Here is a 22,295-nt window from a genome sequence, read left to right on the forward strand (position 1 = left end):
TAGTACTTAGACATTTTAAAACCTTGACTTTAATTATTTTTCTGAATACAGAAGTAATGTATACTTCTTCCATCTGTTATTAGGATGTTTCTAGCTGTAAAATAAGACAACACTATTGATACTATGTATAAAACCGGTAACTAATGAGACTATGGGCTTCCCAGGTAGCTCAGAGGGTAAAGAATCCACCTGCAAAGCAAGAGACTTGAGTTTGATCTCTGGGCCGGGAAGATCCCCTGGAGAAGGAAATGGCAACCCACTCCAGTATTCTTCCCTGGAGAATCCCACGGACAGAGGAGCCTGGTGGGCTACAGTCCATGAGGTCACAATGAGTCAAACACAGCTGAGGCGACTGAGCACAGCACAGTGAGAATATACTCTAGAGCACAGAGAATATTTATTCTCACAATGAGGATATATCTTAATGCCCTGTGGCGACCTCAATGCGAAGGAAGTCCAGAAAGGAGAGGATATGTGCCTGTGTGCGGCTGATCCGCTGTGCTGTATAGCAGACACTAACACAACACCGTGAAGCAAATATACTCCCATAAAAGTTAATTAAAAGGAAGAAAGATCCACCTAAGATGGCTTAAATAAACAAGCGAATGTGTTTGTTCACATGGGAGGAAGCCCAGAGTTAGGCACACTCAAGGCTGGTTTAGAGCAGCTCAGCAGTGTGTCAAGTAAGACCCAGATTTCTTCAGACTCTGCACTCTGCTGGCTGCAGTCCAGCTTTATCCTCTGTCTGGTTGCCCTAGGTATCACGGTGTGTCTTCCAGTAACAGGGACTATATGCTTCCTAGTTTCTGTCCAGCCCATTGGGAGAAAGAGGTGTCCCATACCCCTTCCAACTGAGTGAGGAAGAATGTCCCCAGAAGCTTCCAGGAAACCTCTCCTCTAGCCTCATTCACTGCAGTTAGGGCACGTGCTTGTCTCTGAACTGGTCAGGGAGACAGCTTACCCTAGTACCCACCAGTCATACCCATTCAACTGAGAGTCAGCATCTTGTGGAGCACCTGGGCTGAATGGGGAGAAGCACTGGCTTCTCCGTGCAGGAGAAAGAGGAACAAACACAATATATACGAAATGCACTTTGGCGAGGCCTGACCAGCAGATAAGCAAAAGAATAAAACAGAACTGAAAAGCTAACAGAGAAGATAAAGCGGGATGATAATTTTAAAAATACACTTGATTGATTCAAAAGGGCAGGAAATGAAAAATATGGGAACAAAGAATAGGTGGGACAAATAGAAAACAAATAGCAAAATGGTAGACTTAAATTCAATCTTCAATGTACAATTCTAAACATTCTGGTTGAGAGACTGGACAAGAAACCAACAAGAATCACTGATGACTATTTTTAAAAACACACTTTGATTAATATCAGCATATGGAAATGGATGGTCAAAACTTGAAGAACAATGTAGAAGAATTAAATTACCCAATCTCAAGACATACTCTAAAGCTACAGTGATTAAGACAGGTGTTGACAAAGCAAATAAACCCATGGAACAGAATAGAGAATCTAGAAACAGATGTATACATATGTGCCAATTAATTTACACAAAGACACCACTGAGACTCAGTGGAGAAAAAATTTTTTTTCCAGTAAACAGCCCTGGGTCATTAAATATCACTGTGAGAAAAAATTTAATTTCAGATCTCACATCTTACTAAAAAGCTATCTAGAGATGGATTATAGATCTAAACCTAAATACAAATCTTTGGAGGAAAACGTAGGAGAATACCGTCATGATCTTTAAGTAGGTGAAGACTGTTCATCATCCCTCCAGGGTTTCTAGCTTTTTAATCTTCATCCTAATGATTTTAAGGGGTGGCTCGTTCCCACTTTAATTTGCAATTCTTTAATTGCAAGCAAGATAGGGCAACTTTTCACAAGCTAAGCCTCTGGTATTTCAGTGTTCATTTGTCCCACTTTTCTGTTAGGCTATTGTCCTTTTTCTTATGTGAAAAGTACTTTATATACTAAGGAAAGGTATATATTTCTTAATGTTTAAAACAAATTTATTTTTGGTTGTGCCAGCTCTTCTTTGCTTTGTGCAGGCTTTGCGCAGAGAGTGGAGGCTGCTCTTCATTGCGGGGCCCAGGCGTCTCATTGTGGTGGCTTCTCTTGCTGCGGGGCACAGGCTCCGGGGCTCGTGGGCTCTGTAGCCGGGACTCACAGGCTCTAGGGCGTGGGCCGGTAGTTGTGGCACACCGGCTTAGTTGCTCCTTGCTCCACAGCATGTGGGATCTTCCCGGACCAGGAATTGAAATTATGTCCCCTGCACTGGCAGGCAGATTCTTATCCACTGTGCCACCAGGGAAGTCCCTACTTTTTACTTTTTAAGAACTTAAGTTTTTAGGGCAGTTTTAGATTGACAGCAAAATTAAGCAAAGATACAGAGATTTCCCATATATCATTGTTCCCTCACATGCACCCTTATCAATATCCCCACCAGAGCGGAACCCTTGCTACAAAGGATGATTAAAATATGAGGCATACTTTAATCCCTCAAAGTCCATGGTTCACATCAGGGTTCACCTCTGGTGTTATACACTCTATGGGTTTGGACAAGTGTGTAATGGCATGTATGCATGTCATTCAAACAATTGATATTTGTTAAAAAACAAATTGTCTTAGAACTTTTCTTTTGTACATAAACGTAAGTAAATAGATAACTGGTTGATTCATCTTAAAACAAATTTATTCTGACAATCAGTTTGTCATTATCTTTGGCTTTATGCTAACTTTTCCAGACCAGGCACATTTTATTTCCTGTATAAATTCACCCATTCCCTGGTGCTCCTGAAGTCATCCAGCCACTCAGTTGTGCCCAACTCTTTGGAACCCCATGGACTGCAGCATGGCAGGCTTCCCTGTCCATCACCAACTCCTGGAAGCTACCCAAACTCATGTGCATTGAGTCAGTGATGCCATCCAACCATCTCATCCTTTGTCCTCCCCTTCTCCTCCTGCCTTCAATCTTTCCCAGCATCAGGAGCTTTTCCATGGAGTCATTTCTTCGCATCAGGTATTGGAGTTTCAGCTTCCCCTTCTAATGAACATTCAGGACTGATTTCCTTTAGGATGGACTGGTTGGATCTCCTTGCTGTCCACAGGACTTTCAAGAGTCTTCTCCAACACTACAGTTCAAAAGCACCAACTCTTCAGCGCTCAGCTTTCTTTATAGTCCAACTCTCACATCCATACATGACTACTGGAAAAACCATAGCTTTGACTAGACAGACCTTTGTCGGCAAAGTAACGTCTTTGGTTTTTAATATGCTGTCTAAGTTGGTCATAGCTTTTCTTCCAAGGAGCAAGTGTCTTTTAATTTCATGGCTGCTGTCAAAATATGCAGTGATTTTGGAGCCCCCCAAAATACAGTCTCTCACTGTTTCCATTGTTTCCCCTTCTATTTGCCATAACGTGATGGGACCAGATACCATGATCTTAGTTTTCTGAATGTTGAGCTTTAAGCCAGCTTTTTCACTCTCCTCTTTCACTTTCATCAAGAGGCTGTTCAGTTCTTCCTCATTTTCTGCCATAAGGGTGGTGTCATCTGCATATCTGAGGTTGTTGATATTTCTTCCGGCAGTCTTGATTCCAGCTTGTGCTTCTTCCAGCCCAGCATTTCTCAGGATGTACTCTGCATATAAGTTAAATAAGCAGGGTGACAATATACAGCCTTGACATACTCCTTTCCCAATTTGGCACCAGTCTGTTGTTCCATGTCTGGTTCTAACTGTTGCTTCTTGATCTGCATATAGATTTCTCAGGAGGCAGATAAAGTGGCCTGGTATTCCCATCTCTTGAAGAATTTTCCAGTTGGTTGTGATCTACACAGTCACTCACTCACTCACACAGTCAAAGGCTTTGGCGTAAGCAATAAAGCAGCAGCAGGTGCACTCCTAAAACAATGCCTCAAATCACTTCCCTTTAAAGAAGCCAGAAAGCCCAGCTACTCCTTTACCCAGCCTCCCTTGCTGCTAAAATGCAAGTATGTGATGAAGGTTTAACCAATCAGATGCTCCCACTCCAGATTTTTTTAATTGGTGTCTGTTGACACAAAGCACTAAGAACAGTGGAGTCCATAGCAGCGGCAGCAGTGAGCACAGCAATGTCCAGTTTCTGGGAGAAGCAGATTCTGTACAAAGTGTCACAGCCATATCCTCAATGGCAAGACATCGCTATGGGCTTACAGATGCCTGGTCTCCCTTATTCCAGCCTTCCACCAGCCTGCCTTTCAAGCTTCCTGGTATTTCTGTGAAATGATGGCTTTTCAGTCCATTCCTTTTCTGTTTAACCACAGTTGATTTTTGATGCTGAACTTTTTAACAGGTGTAAGGAAACAAGGAGAAAATCCCTCTCCCAGACTCTGTCCCACTTTGCCATCTGAACACTAAAAACTTCACAAAAACAGTTCCTTATATACCAACAACACGCAAACAGCTTATACAGCTAAAAAAAAAAAACAAAAAAACAGAAAACAAAAAACCTCAGTCTAGAAAACATACAAAGAAGACATACAGCCAGCCAATAGGCACATGAAAAGGCATGACTGCTAATTATTAGAAAGTGAAAAGTGAAAGTCACTCAGTTGTGTTGACCCTTTGCCACCCCCATGGACAAATTTTTCAGGCCAGAATACTGGAGTGGGTAGCCATTCCCTTCTCCAGGGGATCTTCCCAACCCAGGGATTGGACCCAGGTCTCCCACATTGCAGGTGGATTCTTTACGAGCTGAGCCACCAGGGAAGCCCAAGAATACTGGGTAGCCTACCCCTTCTCCAGCGGATCTTCCCGACCCAGGATTTGAACTGGGATCTCCTGCATTGCAGGCAGATTCTTTACCAGCTGAGCTACGAGGGAAGCCCAATTATTAGAAAAATGCAAATCAAAACCATGATAACCCTAACCTCATAACAGTCAGAAGAGCCGTCATGAAAAAGTTTACACATAACCAATGCTGAAGAAGGTATGGAGAAAAGAGAACCTTCCTATACTGTTGATGGGAATGTAACCTGGTGCAGCCTCCTATGGAGAACAGTATGGAGGTTCATTAAAAAACTAAAAAATAGAGCTACCATATGATTCAGCAATCCAACTCCTGAGCATCTTATCCAGATAAGATGAGAACTCTAACTCAAAAAGATACATGCACCCCATGTTCATAGCAGCACTATTTACAGTGACCAAGACTTGGAAGCAACCTAAATGTCCATTAACAGATGAATGGAGAAAGAAGATGTGATTGATATATATACAGGATCATATTTCTCAGTCATTTAAAAATGGAATAATGCCATTTGAGGCAACATGGATGGGCCTAGAGATTATCATATTAAGTGAAGTAAGTAAAAAAGAGACAGATATCATATGATATCACTTATATGCAGAATCTAAAAAGTAATGCAAATTAATCTATAGACAAAACTAAAATAGACTCACAGACATAGAAAACAAACTTATGGTTACCAGAGAGGGTAGCAGGGTAGGGATAAATTAGAAGTTTAGGATTAACAAATATAAACTACTATATATAAAATAAATAACACGGACCTACTATATAGCACGGGGAACTATATTCAACATCCTGTAATAACTTACAATGGAAAAGAATCTGAAGAATACACATAGATGAATAACTGAATCACTCAGCTGTATACCTAAAACTAAAACAACATTGTAAATCAACTGTACTTCAATTTTAAAAGCTCAAACCCAGCTCCTTTAGTCCTGGTTGCATTTGCTCACCCTCCCCACCCCTCCCCTCTCTCTAAGGCCTGGGTATGATTTCAGATTTCAGAGGACCAGCCCAGGAGCCAGGATCAGACGCATTCAGCTTGCTCTCTCTCCATCCCTCGCTGTCTGAACCTCTTCCACTAACCTTCCCAGAGAAGAGCCTCCACCCTGAACAACATGGCTCCTATAATTCATCCATCTGCCCAGACATGTCTAACTGCCTGGAGAGGACACAATTTGTGTTTGGCTTAGAATTCCTACATATTAAGAAACAATATACTTTCCCCAAAAAGATCCTTCTAGATTATCTTTAGTAGGACTAAATGATTCTTGTTGAACCTGACACCTGCTTCCTAAAAGCTTGGACCTGCCAATTTCCTCCTTTCCTCCTTCCCTCCTCTCTCCCTCTCTTTCACAAGCATTCACAACGCAGTCTTTAATGAGGCAAGATGGCAGAGCCTCAGCTCAGCTGTCCCTCAGAGAACTCTCGCTTCACTCCAGTATGTTCTGTAACCCCAATAAATCACTGTGCATCAGAATAGTCAAGCCTGTTCCTTCTCTTACAGGTGACGAAGTCTCTCCTTCCTCCACTGCAAAGGAAATGCCTTCAGATCTGAGTCGTAAAAAAAGTGACATTTCTAATTTTTTGGAAAATAAATAAAATAGCTCTGCAAAACAAGAACATTTGGGTCACATCCCGGAGCCACCCAGTGATACCTTCTCTGTGTTTCAGCCAATGGCTTCAAGGCACCTAAAGTATCAATAGGGGTTTTCCAAACTCTGGCTCCTGGACAACTTTACCTGGAGGGCAGCTGCAGGTAAATCCTGAGTAACCAAGCTGGTGGGTGTTAAATCAGCTGCCTGGGTCATACTTAGGTCCTTGGGGTTCCCAGGAACTGAAGATTCTGCACGAGAATGGCTCAGGTACATCCACTGCCAGTCACTTCCAGTAATCAAAACTTCCCATAAATGTCAATATGCTTATATTGATGTATGAACATGACACACACACCTGTATACACACATTATATAATAGTTTCATTATAAAGACATTTTAATAAAGCTAACTATATGCATAAACACATATTGTCTCCAATTAAGTTTTTGCCCTAAAATAGGCTAACCTAGTTACCAGTGATAGAAAGCAGCCATGATTTTCATTGCTGCTAAAAACGACTTTCCGTGATCATGACTGAAGATTTTTTGCAGCTCACAGGTCCCGGAGGTCAGATTTTCTACATCACTCGGTGCCAGGGTCACACACACTTATAATCCTTCTGTCAGACAAATAGTCTGGACCTGGGGAAGATTATTCCAATTTGGGGCCATCCAGAGGAGACGGAGAGAGGAATCCCCAAGGGAGGAAGCCCTGGAAGAGTTCTCCCGCTTTGAGGGGCCCGGGTCTGCTCCCCACTGCGTCCCTGAGTCACAAGCTTCCCACAGCCTCAAGGGCTCATTTTGGAGACCACGAGGGCTCTGAAGCTTGGCTGCCTGAAGAAAGGGGTTTATGTCAGGGAGTCCCCACGTGCCTGCCACCCGAGAGAAAGTTGAGGCTGCTCTTGGGTGGGCTTCCCCGCAACCTGGGCTCTGCCCGCCTAGCAGGACTGGAAAGCCAGTGGGCCAACGGCCATCCCACAGGGTAACAGTTTGTCATCTTTTTTTTTTTTTTTTTTAACCAGTCATTGTTTACTGGGTGTTAATTCTCCATTAGGATATGAAAGGATTCAGGGCTGCCGGGCAAAGCTGATGGTCAGGAACGCAGAGTGCGCCCTCTTCAGTGGTACTTGCGTGGCCGCTCGTGTTTGAGCTCCTTGTGAGAACGGCGGTAGTTGAAAACCACGTAGGCCGCCAGCACCAGAGAGAGCCTGGCGATGCTCCCTCTCTTCACGTTCACGTACTCGTTGTAATACCGGTAGTAACCTCTTTGAAACGCTCCAGCGATGCCTGAAGGGGTGAAATCGCGCATCAGTATCCAGCTCGGCAGCTCCCCTAGTTCGACTTCCAGGAGCTTCTCCTCCTTCAGTGGCACGACTGACGCCATCTTGGAGTCCTCTGTCATCATTTTTAAACCAGAAAGTTGGCCGAGTTCCCTTGGATTTTGTTCCAAAATTATTTTAAAAGTAAAAAAAAATTAAATTGAGGAGTTTTGTTTCTACCACCTCAGGCACTTGCCAAAACACTCTCCAAGAATTTTTTCAGTCATTTTCATTATACTTTTGCGGAAAGCTTTTAACAGATCCAAACTGCATCTGCACATCACCTCCTTGGCTTCACGTAGGAGTCCCTCAGAGCTGGGAGGACGGCTGAGTGTATCCATCAGACAGTCAAGGAAACTGACACCCAGAGAAACGCAAGACGCACACAGCTAGTAAACAGTAAAGGAACCAGGCCTCCGGTAGGAGCCAGCGTGTGTGTATGTTCACAGGAGAAATGCACTGAGGACTGTCCCTTGGCACACCGAGGGACCAAAAGCACCCACAACTATCTCATGAGGTCTGCTATTAACTGTTTTATTTGAAAGAGAAGTTGACTGTGAATAACTTTCTATCTATATTTTCTGAAAGGAAAGAGAGACAGAGGGAAAAAAAGGAAGATGATCAGGACTAAATTATATACTGATGTCAGAGCCTTTTCTCTCAACAGGTGAAAGGCACCCACTCCAGTGTTCTTGGCTGGAGAATCCCAGGGACGGGGGAGCCTGGTGGGCTGCCGTCTGTGGGGTCGCAGAGTCGGACACAACTGAAGTCACTTAGCAGCAGCAGCAGCAGGCAATAAGCACAGCTTCTGTGAGGCTGTACTGGCAGCTGTCACCTCCTTTGTGCAATAGTGACATTCCATCAACATTGTGCAGCTACTGGGGTTTAATAAATCAAGCCATATTTTTTAAGACCAGAGTCATTATTTGAGGATCTAATATGAAAATTTTATGTAAAAAAATAGCCACTAATATGTTTTATGCAAATATACCCTGTTTCAACAATTTTAAAGTACATTCTTTTTTTTCCCCCTCATTTTTACCTCTAAAATTAGCATCCATCTGGGAAAACAGGATGCAGTCAATGTATCATACAACAATGTCCGCCAGGTGGCAGTCACGATGTAAAGAAAGATAGTGAAGTCACTCAATCGTGTCCAACTCTTTGCGACCCCATGGACTGCAGCCCGCCAGGCTCCCCCGTCCATGGGATTTTCCAGGCAAGAGTACTGGATTGGGTTGCCATTTCCTTCTCCATGATGTCATGATGTAGTCACAAGAAATTTTCCATTGACTGCATTCCAGCAGGATGGAGAAACCATCAATCTCAAAAGCACCTTAGGTTAGATTTGATGAAATGGGTAATGCCTTCTTTGAAGCAAGATACAACTACAAGTGTTCATTTAAAATAATACCACTTGTTGTTTAGTCGCTAAATTATGTCTGACTGTTCTTCGACCCCATGGACTGTAGCCCGCCAGGCTCCTCTGTCCATGAGATTTTCCAGGCAAGAATGCTAGAGTAGGTTGCCATTTCCTTCTCCAGGGGATCTTCCCGACCCAGGGATCAAACCTGCATCTCCTGCATTGGCAGGTGGATTCTTTACCACTCAGCCACCAGGGACGCCCTAAATAATACTAAGAACTAGGTTATATTCTCACACTAGCTTTGGAATTCACCAATAAAGTGAACTTGTGAAACCCTAGGCACTCCACCTTCCAGCCCAGTAAAGGCAGAGCCCTGAGTCTCACTGCTCCACACCCAACCCCACTGTGTGACCCCAGGTGCGCTCTGTACCCTCCAGGACTTCTGAATCATAACACTCATCTTTTCAAAGCTCCCTAATGCAATCAGTTGTTGCTGAGATACAATTTGCAACTATAATAGGAACCCAAGGGCAGGGCCATTCCGCAACCAAAAACATTGGTTGGGGAAATGTCTATGGGGGTCTCACAAGAAGTAGGAGCTGCCAGGGTGAGCACCCCCAGACATTTTTCACTGAGAACATCACTATCCATAGGCTGAGACCAGACACACAAAACAACTGTGTTCTCCTAAATAGCTCACACGATTATTTCGTGACCTTTAATAGTTGGCAGCTTACACAGAACATTTCAAGTACACATTTTACACTAGGCAGATAATTATTTCCTTCTTCTCCACTCCAGCCTCCTATGAATCTGTCCTCACTATACATTTCATAAGCACACCCATCAGTATGATTAAAATGTCCCTAAAAAGGCAGCCAACCTTCAAAGAAGCCAATAAGACACGACCCATTTCATCAAAAGAAAGAAAGAAAAAAGTTGGTTCGAAGACAGCTGAAATGTCAACATGGTTTGAAAGAAACCAAACAGTAATACAGATACAAAGATGCTATGCTTGTAATTAGCTTGATTAACAAAATAACAAAATAATAAAACCAATTAGAAAAATATTAATAAAACATTCTGGTGATGAAAGCTTATCTCTGATGAGTTGGAAAAGCAAAGAAAAATAATCCAAAGCTATTCCCTAGTTTAGAAAGATTTTGTTTATCCTTCTTCGTTAGAGTTGGAGCCAACCATTCTGATGGTTTGGATTAGCTGTTAATATTTCCAGCCATTTGCGAGTATTCACATCAACAGTGCATTTCTGGGAACAGATGACATCACCACAGATGGCAGGCTGTGGAGCGACGCTTCTCCACACCTAAGTCACGAGTCTTCCTCTCCTTTCACCACCTTTATCAGTGGCCTTTCGTGAAAACTGGGCAAAAGCAAGTTAGTGACCCCAGGATACCAACACGGCCACACCTGCGTGGTGGCCATCAGACCTCCTCCATCCCCAGCGTTGCCGTGCGGTAGGCTGCCCACCAAGAATCCAGGCTTGCAGCCAGTTGACCCTCCCTGTTGTGCATCTTAATCACTTTTTTTTTGTTTTAACATTATGGAAGGTGAGGCAGTGAAACAGTGACGGAGAGGGGCAGTCAGTGTGGATAAGAGGCTCATACAGTTCTCGAGATTTGAGAGAGATGAGTCCTTTTATCAGGAAACCTAGTTTAGGCTTGAGTAGACTTCATGTGTTCACTTATTCATTCACTTTACAAATCTGTTATCTCTTCAAATGACTATATATATAAGGTTCACACCATAGTGGGAATAATTGGAGTTTTAGAATCATTCTGACCTGGATTCAGCTCCTGATTTGAACAACATTTTTTCTGAGCCTGTTCCATCACCTGTACATTTAGAATAATCACATCTTCTTTGAGGGTTTTTCTAAAGATTTCCAAAAATGAGTGTAACATTACTGGCACATAGTACATAATCAATCAGAGCTATACTAGTACTATTTTATTATTATCAACACTATCTGCCAAGCAAAACAAGCCCTGGTTCAGTCCTTCATATTCACCTGAGGATGAGTCTTCCTCGCAGCCAGCTGCTTCAGCCTGACAAATTCAGATTCCCACTGGGTTTTGTTAGCTTAGCTCAGCCTGGCCATTCTCAGCCTCTAACAGACTTCTTTCCTGACAAACCTTAATCAGCTCCTCCTGTAACTGAGCGCGAGCTCACTTCCTGATGCGTGTAGAAGCCGTGGCATTCGCTTTTGAGAAAAGGTTTTAGTTCAAGGTCAGCTGACAAGGAGGCAAGGAACCCAGCTCAAATCTGTGTCTCTGAGCCGGGGTTCAGGCAAAATGAAAGGGTTAGGGGAATTTCAAACTTGGAAAGCTGATTGGTTAGTCTGATATCAGTCCTTATATGCTACTGGTGCTTCTGGAAGCCAGATTTTCTCTATTGGAGGACTTCTCACTTTGTAAAGGGCTCTGGTAGAAGCATTTCTATTCTTTGAGTTCCATATTCTGAAGATTGTTGGTTCTGGGTTCATCCTGAGACCTGGGTTCTCATTTAGCACGTATGTAATGCAGTCTCAAAAATAACTCAAGGTTTGATGAATCAATCAACCTCTTTCAGGAGCAAAGTCAGTTTAAGCTGGTCAGTATTTTACCCGCTGATTTACTCTCCACCCTCTTCTTGACTTGACCTTGGCCTGTGCCCTTGACCTTGGCCTGCTGGGCCCAGTCTTGGCACAGTTCCTCCTAAGCCAGTTTAGTGAGAATCTCCCACTCTTGATAGGTAATTGCCTTGGCCTTCTTTAGCAAGAATCCAGTTTATCAAGAGTCCCTCTACCCTTGATCAACTTCCTCCTAGTAACTTTTCATCCACTGACCCCCTCCTTCTGCTTGTTGGCCATAAATACCCAGTTGCCATTGCTGTATCTGGAGCTTAGTTTCTCTCTTCTCTTGAAATATTCTCACAATAAGTCTTCCCTATTGTTCTAATTGGTCTAGTAGTTAAAAAATCCACCTGCCAGTGCAGGAGACACAAGAGACATGGGTTCAGTCCCTGGGCCGGGGAGATACCCTAGAATAGCAAATGGCAATCCACTCTAGTATTCTTGCCCGGAGAATAGCCTGGTGGGCTGCAGTCCATGGGGTCACCAAGAGTCAGACACGACTAAGCACACACCAGGTTCTAACAAGTGTCAGAGTAACTTATTTACACCCTTCATCTCTGCGTGTCTGTTCCTGATTAGATGGTGTCACTGCCCATTAAGACAGAAAATGGCACTCAGCCTCTTGTAGGGTCAGGATTACTCCCTGGGGGAAACTCAGCCGGTTCCTCTGAAGCAGGACCACCTCTCATCCATGGGCCATACTGGACATTGATCTTCTGAAACAGAGCCACAGAGCTGGCGGCGCTCAGATCCATGAAAGAAGTGAGACGGCTCCACTCCAGGCCCAGACCTCCCCGACGTGTTGAACCCCAAACAACCACACTGCTGCCTCCCACAGCCGCCTCTGTCTCTCCTTGAAGGCCTGCCCTTGTCCTCTCTTGATTAGTTCCTCTGATTGAAACTCACCCATCCTGTTTCCCCAGTCCCTTGGAGCCTTGCTGACTCACTGAAGTACTGCTAGGAGCGAACTGCTGATGCTGATTCCAGGTTCTTCCTCTCAGAGCCATGCTCACAATGCATCTGGGGCTTTTTGATGACTCGGAAATGACCAGCCAGCAGAGGCCCCGGTGCTCAGCAAGCCCTGTGTTTTCCTGATGATAGCAATGAGCTGAGGCCCTTGTTAAGTGCAAGTTAATAGGCATCTCCCCCTAGATATTCCAAACCTGGTTTGGGGCCCAGGAATGTAGGTTTTTAAGAAACACTCCAAGGGATTCTTATCTTCAGGGAATATTGGGAGACCCTGAAATTCTATCAAAACCCTGAATATTTTTACAGAAGTGGAAGCTGAGACCAAATCCAAGTCCAGGGTCAGGTTGCTGATCCCTAGTGCAGTCACTGTGCCCTGTAGCCTCGGCTCAGAGAAGCAGGCGTCTCAGTCTGGGAGTTGGTGCACCCCACTGGCCTGCGGCCTGCTGGCGGGCGAGTTCACCTCTCAGTCGGGACAGGAAACGAGCAGGCAGCACAATGGCAGCTGCGCCCCGTCCTTTTTCTGTGGATCTGTTCTCTGTGCTGAGCGTCGGGAGAGCCAGCTGCAGTCTCGAGTGACCTTGAACTGGAGCTATTTTATCCATTGAGGCCCCAGTTTTTCCATGTATAAAATGAGGTGATTGAACTAGATTAAGATATCACATTTTTTCCCAAGAAGAGGAGTCCCCCTGTTGGGTCCAGGAGCTCAGTATAGAATTACAGTAAGACTTGGGGGTGATGTTAGGGAAGAAGAAAGAGGAAGAAACGGAATCTGTGGGCCCTGCTCAGAGGCGAGCCATCCTGGAGTGGGAAGGGAATAAGAGAGCTTTCTCAGTTCCTCAAACCAGGTGATGAACGGAACCCTTCACATTCTTGGGAAATTATTACAGACCCAAGCTATTATTTTAATTTTTAATATAATGTTTTTTCTATATGTACAGCCCTAAAATGTATAAACTCCATGTTTATAGGTTAATATATAAATTGCAGAGCAAAGTTGAGATCAAATATCATAAAGCTAATGAAATTCAAATTGATATTAATTTAATGTGATAGGTGAGTAGATGACACTATCTTACAGAAACTAAACTGCCAATTTGCAGCTAATACTAGAAAAATGTTAGCTCAGATCTGGCCATATATTTGGGCTTCCCAGGTGGCACTAGTGTTAAAGAACCTGCCTGCCAGTGCAGGAGACGTAAGAGACATGGGTTCAATCCCTGGGTCGTGAAGGTCCCTGGAGAAGGAAACGGCAGCCCACTCCAGTATTCTCACCTGGAGAATCCCATGGACAGAGAGGCCTGGCAGGCTCCTGTCCACTGGGTCGGAAAGAGTCAGACACGGCTGAAGCAAATGAGCATGCACACACGGTCATAGTTAGTCTTTTCCTATAATGTAAGTTGGAAAATATAACTCCCAAGAACATCTGTTTGCACACAAAACAGCAGTTTTAATACATGTCAGCCTTTGTAATTCAGGAGCCGGAAAACTACCACTTAACCAACACTTTGTAAGCGAGCAGTGCAGATGTCACTTGATAACTCTGAAAAGTTTTCTCTTTGATTTGAAGATATTCATCTGCATTTAATGGACAACTAATCCAATTATTGCTGCACTCCAGAACAGAGCCACTCTTCAAGGCACACTGACTACCGACATTAGTGTTAATTGAATCGTTGGAAATTGATATTTTCAAAGATGGAGACCACAGTGCACATCTGCTGGAAATGTAAACATGAACATTATGAGGCACACTCGTTTTCAGTCTGACACGCCTGTGTTTCGTGTGTCCTGAGATGATTCAGTTCTCCCACATTTCTGTGCTCCGCCTGTGGCAAGAAATCTCAGTGACAGAGTATATCAAGAAGTCAGTTGGATTTCACTTGATATAAGCTCAAAGAGAAACAAATCGAAACAGAAACACAAGCACTCTGATGGTACATATCACTGCTCAAGTGCAGTCATCCGGAGGAGTCAGAATCTGTGTATAACAGCTGTGACAGATTATCATCACTATGAAAACAGAAATTCAAATTCCTCATAGAGAATCTACAGGTCTTTGAGCAATTGACCAACCCTGAGAAAGGAGAATTTAGCAGGAAAAGTTAAACTCTGTTTGCTTTTAGGAGGCTGAGGTCCAAGTCCAACTCTGTCACTAACTGGCTCTGGAAGGCTCACATCTCAAGTGTTCACATCTTTAGGCATCTGTTTCCTCATCTATGAAAGCCCCTTACAACCCCCTTACCTCACAGGATCACTCTGATGGTGAATGAGACAGCTTACGTGAAGGTGCTTAAACTATCCACTTCCTGCTTACTAATGGAAAACAATCACCATGGCAGGGCCAAGTGGCTAGAGGTTGACTTCCAAACACTTTGAAATGTCCTGGCCAGTTATCCTTGAGTAGCCGGGGATGGATGTGAATATCTCTTGGTCCTTCCGGTCCTTCCTGTCCAGGCCTCTCCTGAGGAAGTAAGGGTGATGGTAGTTGATTAAGCTTTCTGAGAGCATCGAAGGCCCATTCCTTGCTCTCTGCTGCCCTCTCCAGTACGGAAGTTGCCATTGCATCAGATGGGTTCGCAGTAAGTCAGGAAGTGCTGTGCAGGCTCTTACTGTCCTCTGGGCGCCTCAGTCAGGCCCAGCCATTACTCAGGATCCGCAGCTACAGCCTGGCCTCAATTCACTGCAGGCTGCAGACCCCCAAGCCCTGAGCAAGCCCCTCTGTTCATCTTTGAGTCTGCACACTTCCTTCTCCCACTTTCTTTGTTGTTAGGGCTTAGTTAAGATGATTTTAGGACCCAGAGACCCCATAAACTTTCCTCATGTCTGCTGACCTGCAATGAAATGATTTCCAATTACATGTTAGCCACTGAGGAAATAGAGACATGCTTTGTTCTAATTCCATTTTAATGTTTGAGGTCTATTTGAATACCTAATTCTATTTTAATGATTAGCATTTGCATTAGCCTTTTAAACACCCTTGAGGCTGTGGTACGAAATAAAAAAGAACTTCTTAAAAGTAGCTTTTTTGTTTGCCATTCACAGCCTCATTATTCTTTTGAATAGAAGAGTAATTTCTAAATGAACCCCATGGGACTTACAAGAGGCTCCAGTAGGTTCAGGGAAGAAAATATTAGGACTTTTATTTTTATATAGTATATTTAATTTTAGTCTTCTAGAATTTCAGTCTTGGACAATATTTTACAACATACATGATATACTAGCAGACCAGTACAGGTGTAGAATTTACACATAAATTTGTTTGAAATTTTTTTTAATTGAAGTATAGTTGATTTATAATGGTGTGTTAATGTCTGCTGCATAGTAAAGTGATTCAGTTATGTATATATATATTATATATATACACATATTCTTTTTTAATATATTCTTTTCCATTACAGTTTATCACAGGATATTGAATATAGTTCCCTGGGCTATACAGTAGGACCTTGTTGTGTGCATACATAAATGTTTATATATTTTATAGGAATGTAGTTTCAATTTGATTTATTTGTTTTGTTCCTGAAGGGATATATTATACAATGATAAAAGATTAGAGGCCTCTTTTTTAGAAGAGCATTCTCCTGTCTGGGTTTCAGAGTAACAAAGTGAAAGTGAAAGTCGCTCAGTCGTATCCGACTCTTTGCAACCCCATGGACTGTACAGTCCATGGAATTCTCCAGGCCAGAATACTGAAATGGGTAGCCTTTCCCTTCTCCAGGGGATCTTCCCAACCCAGGGATCGAACCCAGGTCTCTTGCATTGCAGGCGGATTCTTTACCAGCTGAGCCACCAGGGAAGCCAGAGAAACAAAGCGAGCTTTCAAAAAAAGCATATTATGCTCTAACCCCATCCCAGAGAGAAAACCACCATCTTCGGAGTGAAGTTTGTGATATAATTTTTTAAAAAGCAGCCCCTGGTGATTCTGACACAAACGTCTCTGCTAAAAATCACACTGTTTAGACTGTCAGCTCCCTGAGGGCAGACAACAGCAGTCTTGTTCATCGTTTATCTGAGTAGCCTAACACACTGCCTGACACAGACGTCCTGTAAATATTTGCTGAAGGAATGACTGACGAACAAATGAGTCACCATCTGGAAACGGCCACTGATAGCACCCTGGCCTTTGTTTTTATGTTTTGTGTTCCTCTATGATTATTTTGCACAGTTGAGAACCAACTACATATGAAAGTGAGTAGCTTATTTGATCACTTTTAGTAAACAGATGTTCAAGATTGAAAATTACTGAAGTATTTCAGCATTGTTTAGCATTTGGCATCACCTATTACAAATTACACTAGGTAAAAAAATCTTTTTACATAGAACTGTCTTCTATATATCTAATTGTAGGCTGAAGATAGAGTCCCAGAGTGGGGTTTTCAAAGAATGAGAACATTTTAAAGGCTGTAGCTGCTGTGGGAAGGATGAAGGAACACGGACCCCAGGAGCAGGAACTGTGGTGTTTGTGATCTAGCAGAGGGAGGGTCTTCAGCGGAGCTCTGCGGGGCAGCAAGAAACCGTGGTGGTCTCATTGTGTCTGAGCCCCTGCTTTCACCACTCCCTTAGATTCTTTAAGCTGGGGTTTCTCCACCAATAGTGTGACTATTCACAGCCACATGACAGGACAGTTGACTCTGAAGCTCTTCTCGGTGTTAGAAATAAAATAATGTTTACACTTGTCAGAGGGACAGAAAAAGCCTTGGAGTCCAGGAGTGGTTTCCATGAAAAGATGCCACTCTGTCTCTCTCAACACACTGTTGACCCACAAGGTGGGGGTGACCTGAAGAAGGTGCAGAGATGCTAGGGACTCTGGCCGATGAGTCGCCTCAGAAACATCAAGGCTGTGTCTGTCTCCCTGTTTGCGCAAAGCAGTGCTGCTGAGCTCTGAGAGATCAAGAGCAGTCTGAGCACTCTTTTTCTCTTCATGGTGTGCCCGTAAAACCAGCCAGGCAGCTTGCCTCTCCCGCTCTCCCAGGCCTGCTCAGGCCAGAAGCCAGCAAGCAGTGTCCTTTGGAATGCTTGAAACCAAGATCAAGGTTTGCGTTTCATCTTTGGCACAGGGTTGTACCAAACTTTGGTGTGTTTTAAGAGTGACCTGAGGTGCTCAGAAAATATACAGACCCCCTGTCCCACCCTCTGGAGATCCTATAGGCCTCAGGCGGGGGGAGCCCAGGAATCTGCACTGCCTTCTGTGATTCTCAGGTAGGTAGCCTGAAGGCCAGTTTTGGGAAAAAACACTGGCACAGCCCTGGGTGGGGAACCAGAAGACCTGAGTGTGAAATTAGGTAGTTCCCCTGACCTCAGCATAAGCCTCAGAAGTCACTCCACCTCACTGGCCCTGTTGCTTCACCTTAAAGCTTCATTTTTACAGTCCAGGGAGCAACACCCATTCATCAAAAGCCTGTTGCTCAGAGATTGAATGAGATGCTGTAGACAGGAAAAGCACCAGTACAACTCAGAGCACACACTGAAGGTCCTAAATCCTGTCTCCTGCCTTTCACACTGAGGTAAACACAGACCATAGCTGGCTGATTTACGCCATGCCCCCAAATGGAGACTCTACCCCAAGACGAAGACCTGTTTCCCCTTTGTGTTTGCGTGCTTTGCTGTGGTAGAGTAATGCTGGCCTCCCACCAAGCAGCATCTCCGCATTTCCTGCTTGTCATTCCTTGTGCTTGGATCGCTGGCTGCTGCGATCAGTCCTGGGATCACCCTCGGGATACCTGTAAAACCTGTAAGTCTCCCCGCGAGGTGATGGAGCATAATCCACACAACCAGCCAGAGCAGATTTATCCCTCATGTACTTCCAGAATGAGTGAGTCTCCTGATGTGGCTAACAAGGAGTGAGTCCACGTGCCGCACACCAACCATGGCTCTGGACACTCAGCACAATATTTCATTCCTGTCAACCAACTTGCAAGGTGTTTGCTGTTATAACCATGAACAACAGAGACTTGGGGGAAGTTAGGTGACTGGCCCAAGATTATACAGCTTGGTAAACCGACAAGCCAGGGTTCCAATCCAGGTTTGACCAATGCTGAAGCTTCCGCAGATGTGGTTTCTCTCTTCAAGGAGTTTCTGCCATATTTAGGGACACGAGGCTATAGGGGCAAACATTTTATCCAGTGTTAAATGAGGTTGGGTTGGGCTGACAAATATTGTTAGCAATTCAAGTGAGACTAGCCACGATCACAGTGCCAAGCATCTCATAGATTAAGGGATACACACACAGGGGTGTTACCTGCCTCTTAACTATTAACCTAGTCCAACTGTAAAAACTTTCAAGAAGCAAAATGCAGAGAGCCTGAAGTTCACAGTCACAGATGCGTACCTTAACATCCAGTACTTGTCTTATAAATCCTCCAGACTTGTCACACTGACAGTGTCAAACAGCTTCACAGGGCTGGGCTTCTTATGTGGGGACCTCACTACTTGCTTGCCCCCTTCCCTGCTCCATAATGGCTAGCTGGACTGCAGTGCATAGACAAGGCAAATTAAAAAGCAATCACCAGCAACTCATATCTAAAGTACAGAATTACAATTAAAACATTACCAGTGAACGAATGCTTCTATTAGAAATAATGCCATTGTCTACATAGGCCAAATGCCCAGCAGTCTCCCACAAAACTTAATATTCATGTTCCCCAATCAGAAGACTTGGACATACATGGACAAGGTGTGTGACACAAGAAACGACTGTGGGGATTGTTCAGATGAATCAGGTAAAGATGAAAACTTGTAATTAATGTTTTAACGAGTTCTTAGAGTTGCTATCCTTACATTTCAGTCATATAAATTGACTCACACTTAGAAATCTTCCTAAAGATGTTCACATTCACAATTAAGCAATTCTATCATTTCCAGTAGTTTGTATATTTAAACTAGGTGAGTTCTCTAGCTAAGAAGCAAATAAAGCCAGATTTGCCAAGATTAACAAAGGAAAAAATCTTGATGAACAATTCTTGCATTTCTTTGGAAATTTGGTAAAATCAAAAAATTCTGAATGTTTTGACTTTCAAAGATTTTTGTTTATTTAACCTTTGGCATTTCCTTGCCAATCGTCCACCACTCTCCTCTTGAGACGCCTTCCACAGTGTTTTCCTATGATGACTTAACACTGTATATTACCCTGATCACTTTACAATCTAGTAAAGGGGATTACTCTAAAATCATGGTGGTAGATACAAGATATTGCTGGCCCCAAGGTAAAAGACTTATCAGAAATAAAATACATTAAACAGATCATACTTTGCCTTTTGTACAGTCCTCATGGAAGGTAGAAATAGAAGCGTTTCCCAGGAGTTGGATGTTATCTAACGAGGTGTTGGCAACAGAAGACTAGAAGTATAAACAGATCTTTGTTGCCAGCTGCCGAATTACCGAATATCAGTTCTCTTCCTCATGTATTAAATGTATAAGCTCATAACGGACCCTGCTTGTTTATGCAGTGTGTCAGTACGAGGCAGTACTCTTCTCAAAGCACAAATTCTCTCGCCCAAATATGTACAATCTTTAACAAACAACTGCAATATTCCTCTTGGACAGTTTTTCTTAATATTTTAAAAATCCAAATGGCTGTTTTTTTTCCCGCAACATGACATTTTAACAGTTATGCTTCTAAACATAATAAGAGTTTTACAGTGCCCAAAGTGTTCAGGCTGGAGATGTGATACTGTTTTCTTTGCCGACTGTGCCTGCATTCCCAGAACTTGCTGCAAAGATGGCATTCAAGACTGTGCTGACTGGGGTGATGAAAATTTATGTGAATAGAAGCTTTTTTTTTAACTGTTATTTTGGGAAGACTAAAAACTGTTGTTAATTCTGTTGACTTCTCTCCCCATAATGTGACATATGTATCTTAAAGGTGTGTGTGGGGGTGGTGGTATGGAGTTGCTAAAGCACAAATCGAGTGTTATGTAATAGAGAACAAAATGAGGGAGAGAAATCAGACCCAACCTTTAGTGACCTTTGGCCTGTTTCTAAATTTTAAATGTGTTTCCAATTTTTAGAATGTAGCTTTCTGTCCTTACACACAGGGTTATAATGACACAAATGTACTCTAGTTCAGTTATTTCAACAAGGTTTTTAATCCTGGGACTTCCCTGGTGGTCCAGTGGCTAAGACTCCACACTTTCAATGCAGGGGGCCCAGGTTCCATCCCTGCTCAGGGAACTAGATCCCATATGCCACAACCAAGAGTTTGTATGCCGTAACTACAAAAGAAAAAGATCTCACATTCTGCAACTAAAACCTGAGGCAGCCAAATAAAAAAAACTTAAAAAAAAAAAAAAGATTAATCCTAAGAATCCTCAGTTCATAATCGATGTCTATCTCTTTATTAGTATAACCCTGGTTTAGATCCAACTGAAAGTAAGTTTGATTCAAAAGCAGTGGATGGCAGCCAGCAAATAGGGATAACAGCCAAAAGATCAACCAGATCAGAATCATTTGTCCTCCAGCCTGCCAGGGCCTGAAATTCTTTACAGCAGGTACTAAGGTCAAAACAGCAGACCTGGGTTTGAGTCTCACCCTATACTTATGAGCTTCCCTGGTGGCTCAGATGGTAAAGAATCTGCCTGCAATGCGGGAGACCTGGGTTCAGTCCCTGGGTTGGGAAGATCCCCTGGAGGAGGGCATGGCAACCCACTCCAGTACACTTGCCTGGAGAATCCTCATGGACAGAGGAACTTGCTGGGCTAGTCCATGGGGTCACAGATTCAGACACAACTGAGTGACTAAGTACACACACACACTACTACTCAAGGGGTATGTTTTAAGGGTTCCCTTATCTGAATAATGTGACTCTTGAGAGGAGACTTTTATGACAATCGGTAATCACAAGCTAGAATCAAGATTGCTAGGAGGAATATCAACAACCTCAGATATGCAGATACTCTAATGGCAAAAAGCAAAGAGGAGCTAAAGAGCCTCTTAATGAGGGTGAAAGGGGAGTGGAAAAGCTGGCTTAAAACTCAGCATTCAAAAAACTAAGATCACGGCATCTGGTCCCATCACTTCCTAGCAAATAGATGAGATGGGGAAAAAGTGGCCTATTTTTTTCTTGGGCTCCAAAATCACTGTGGAGGGGGACTGCAGCCATGAAATTAGAAGATGCTTGGTCCTTAAAAGAAAAACGATGACAAACCTAGACAGCATATTAAAAAGCAGACATCACTTGCCAGCAAAGGTTGGATCACACCACCAACTCAGTGGACCTGAGTTTGAGCAAACTCCGGGAGATAGTGAAGGACAGGGAAGCCTGGAACGCTGCAGTCCATGGGGTTGCAGAGTTGGACACCATTTAGCGACTCAACAAGATGATATGCATTGTACAGTGCCTAAGATACTAATAACCACAGGAATTGTGGGCAACTGAAGAAAAATTGTAAGGATATGGTGGACTCTATCAGCTGGAAAAAAAAAAAAATCTACTCTCCTTTTGTCGGGGAGGATTATACTTCCCCAATCCTCACGGCTACCTGACTATATACGTGCCTTGTGTAGCTGCCGAAATTTGTTAATGACGTGTCACTTTTCAACCTAAGTTTGAACAGCCAGCTGGTTGTTTTCGATCTTCTTCCTGTCCTGAGACTGGTAATGCTGATTA

General features: G+C 43.4%; 1 protein-coding gene across 1 annotated transcript; it reads right to left on the bottom strand.

The window, feature by feature from the left end:
* Positions 1-7,522: 7,522 nt before the first annotated feature.
* On the bottom strand, positions 7,523-7,801 carry LOC101113624 (ATP synthase subunit f, mitochondrial). Its single transcript, XM_004016889.5, has one exon. It carries the CDS (start codon positions 7,787-7,789, stop codon positions 7,523-7,525), a length of 267 nt encoding a protein of 88 aa, XP_004016938.3. The 5' UTR covers positions 7,790-7,801.
* Positions 7,802-22,295: the final 14,494 nt, after the last annotated feature.

This window comes from Ovis aries, chromosome 16, assembly GCF_016772045.2.
Source record: "Ovis aries strain OAR_USU_Benz2616 breed Rambouillet chromosome 16, ARS-UI_Ramb_v3.0, whole genome shotgun sequence".
NCBI lineage: Eukaryota > Metazoa > Chordata > Mammalia > Artiodactyla > Bovidae > Ovis > Ovis aries.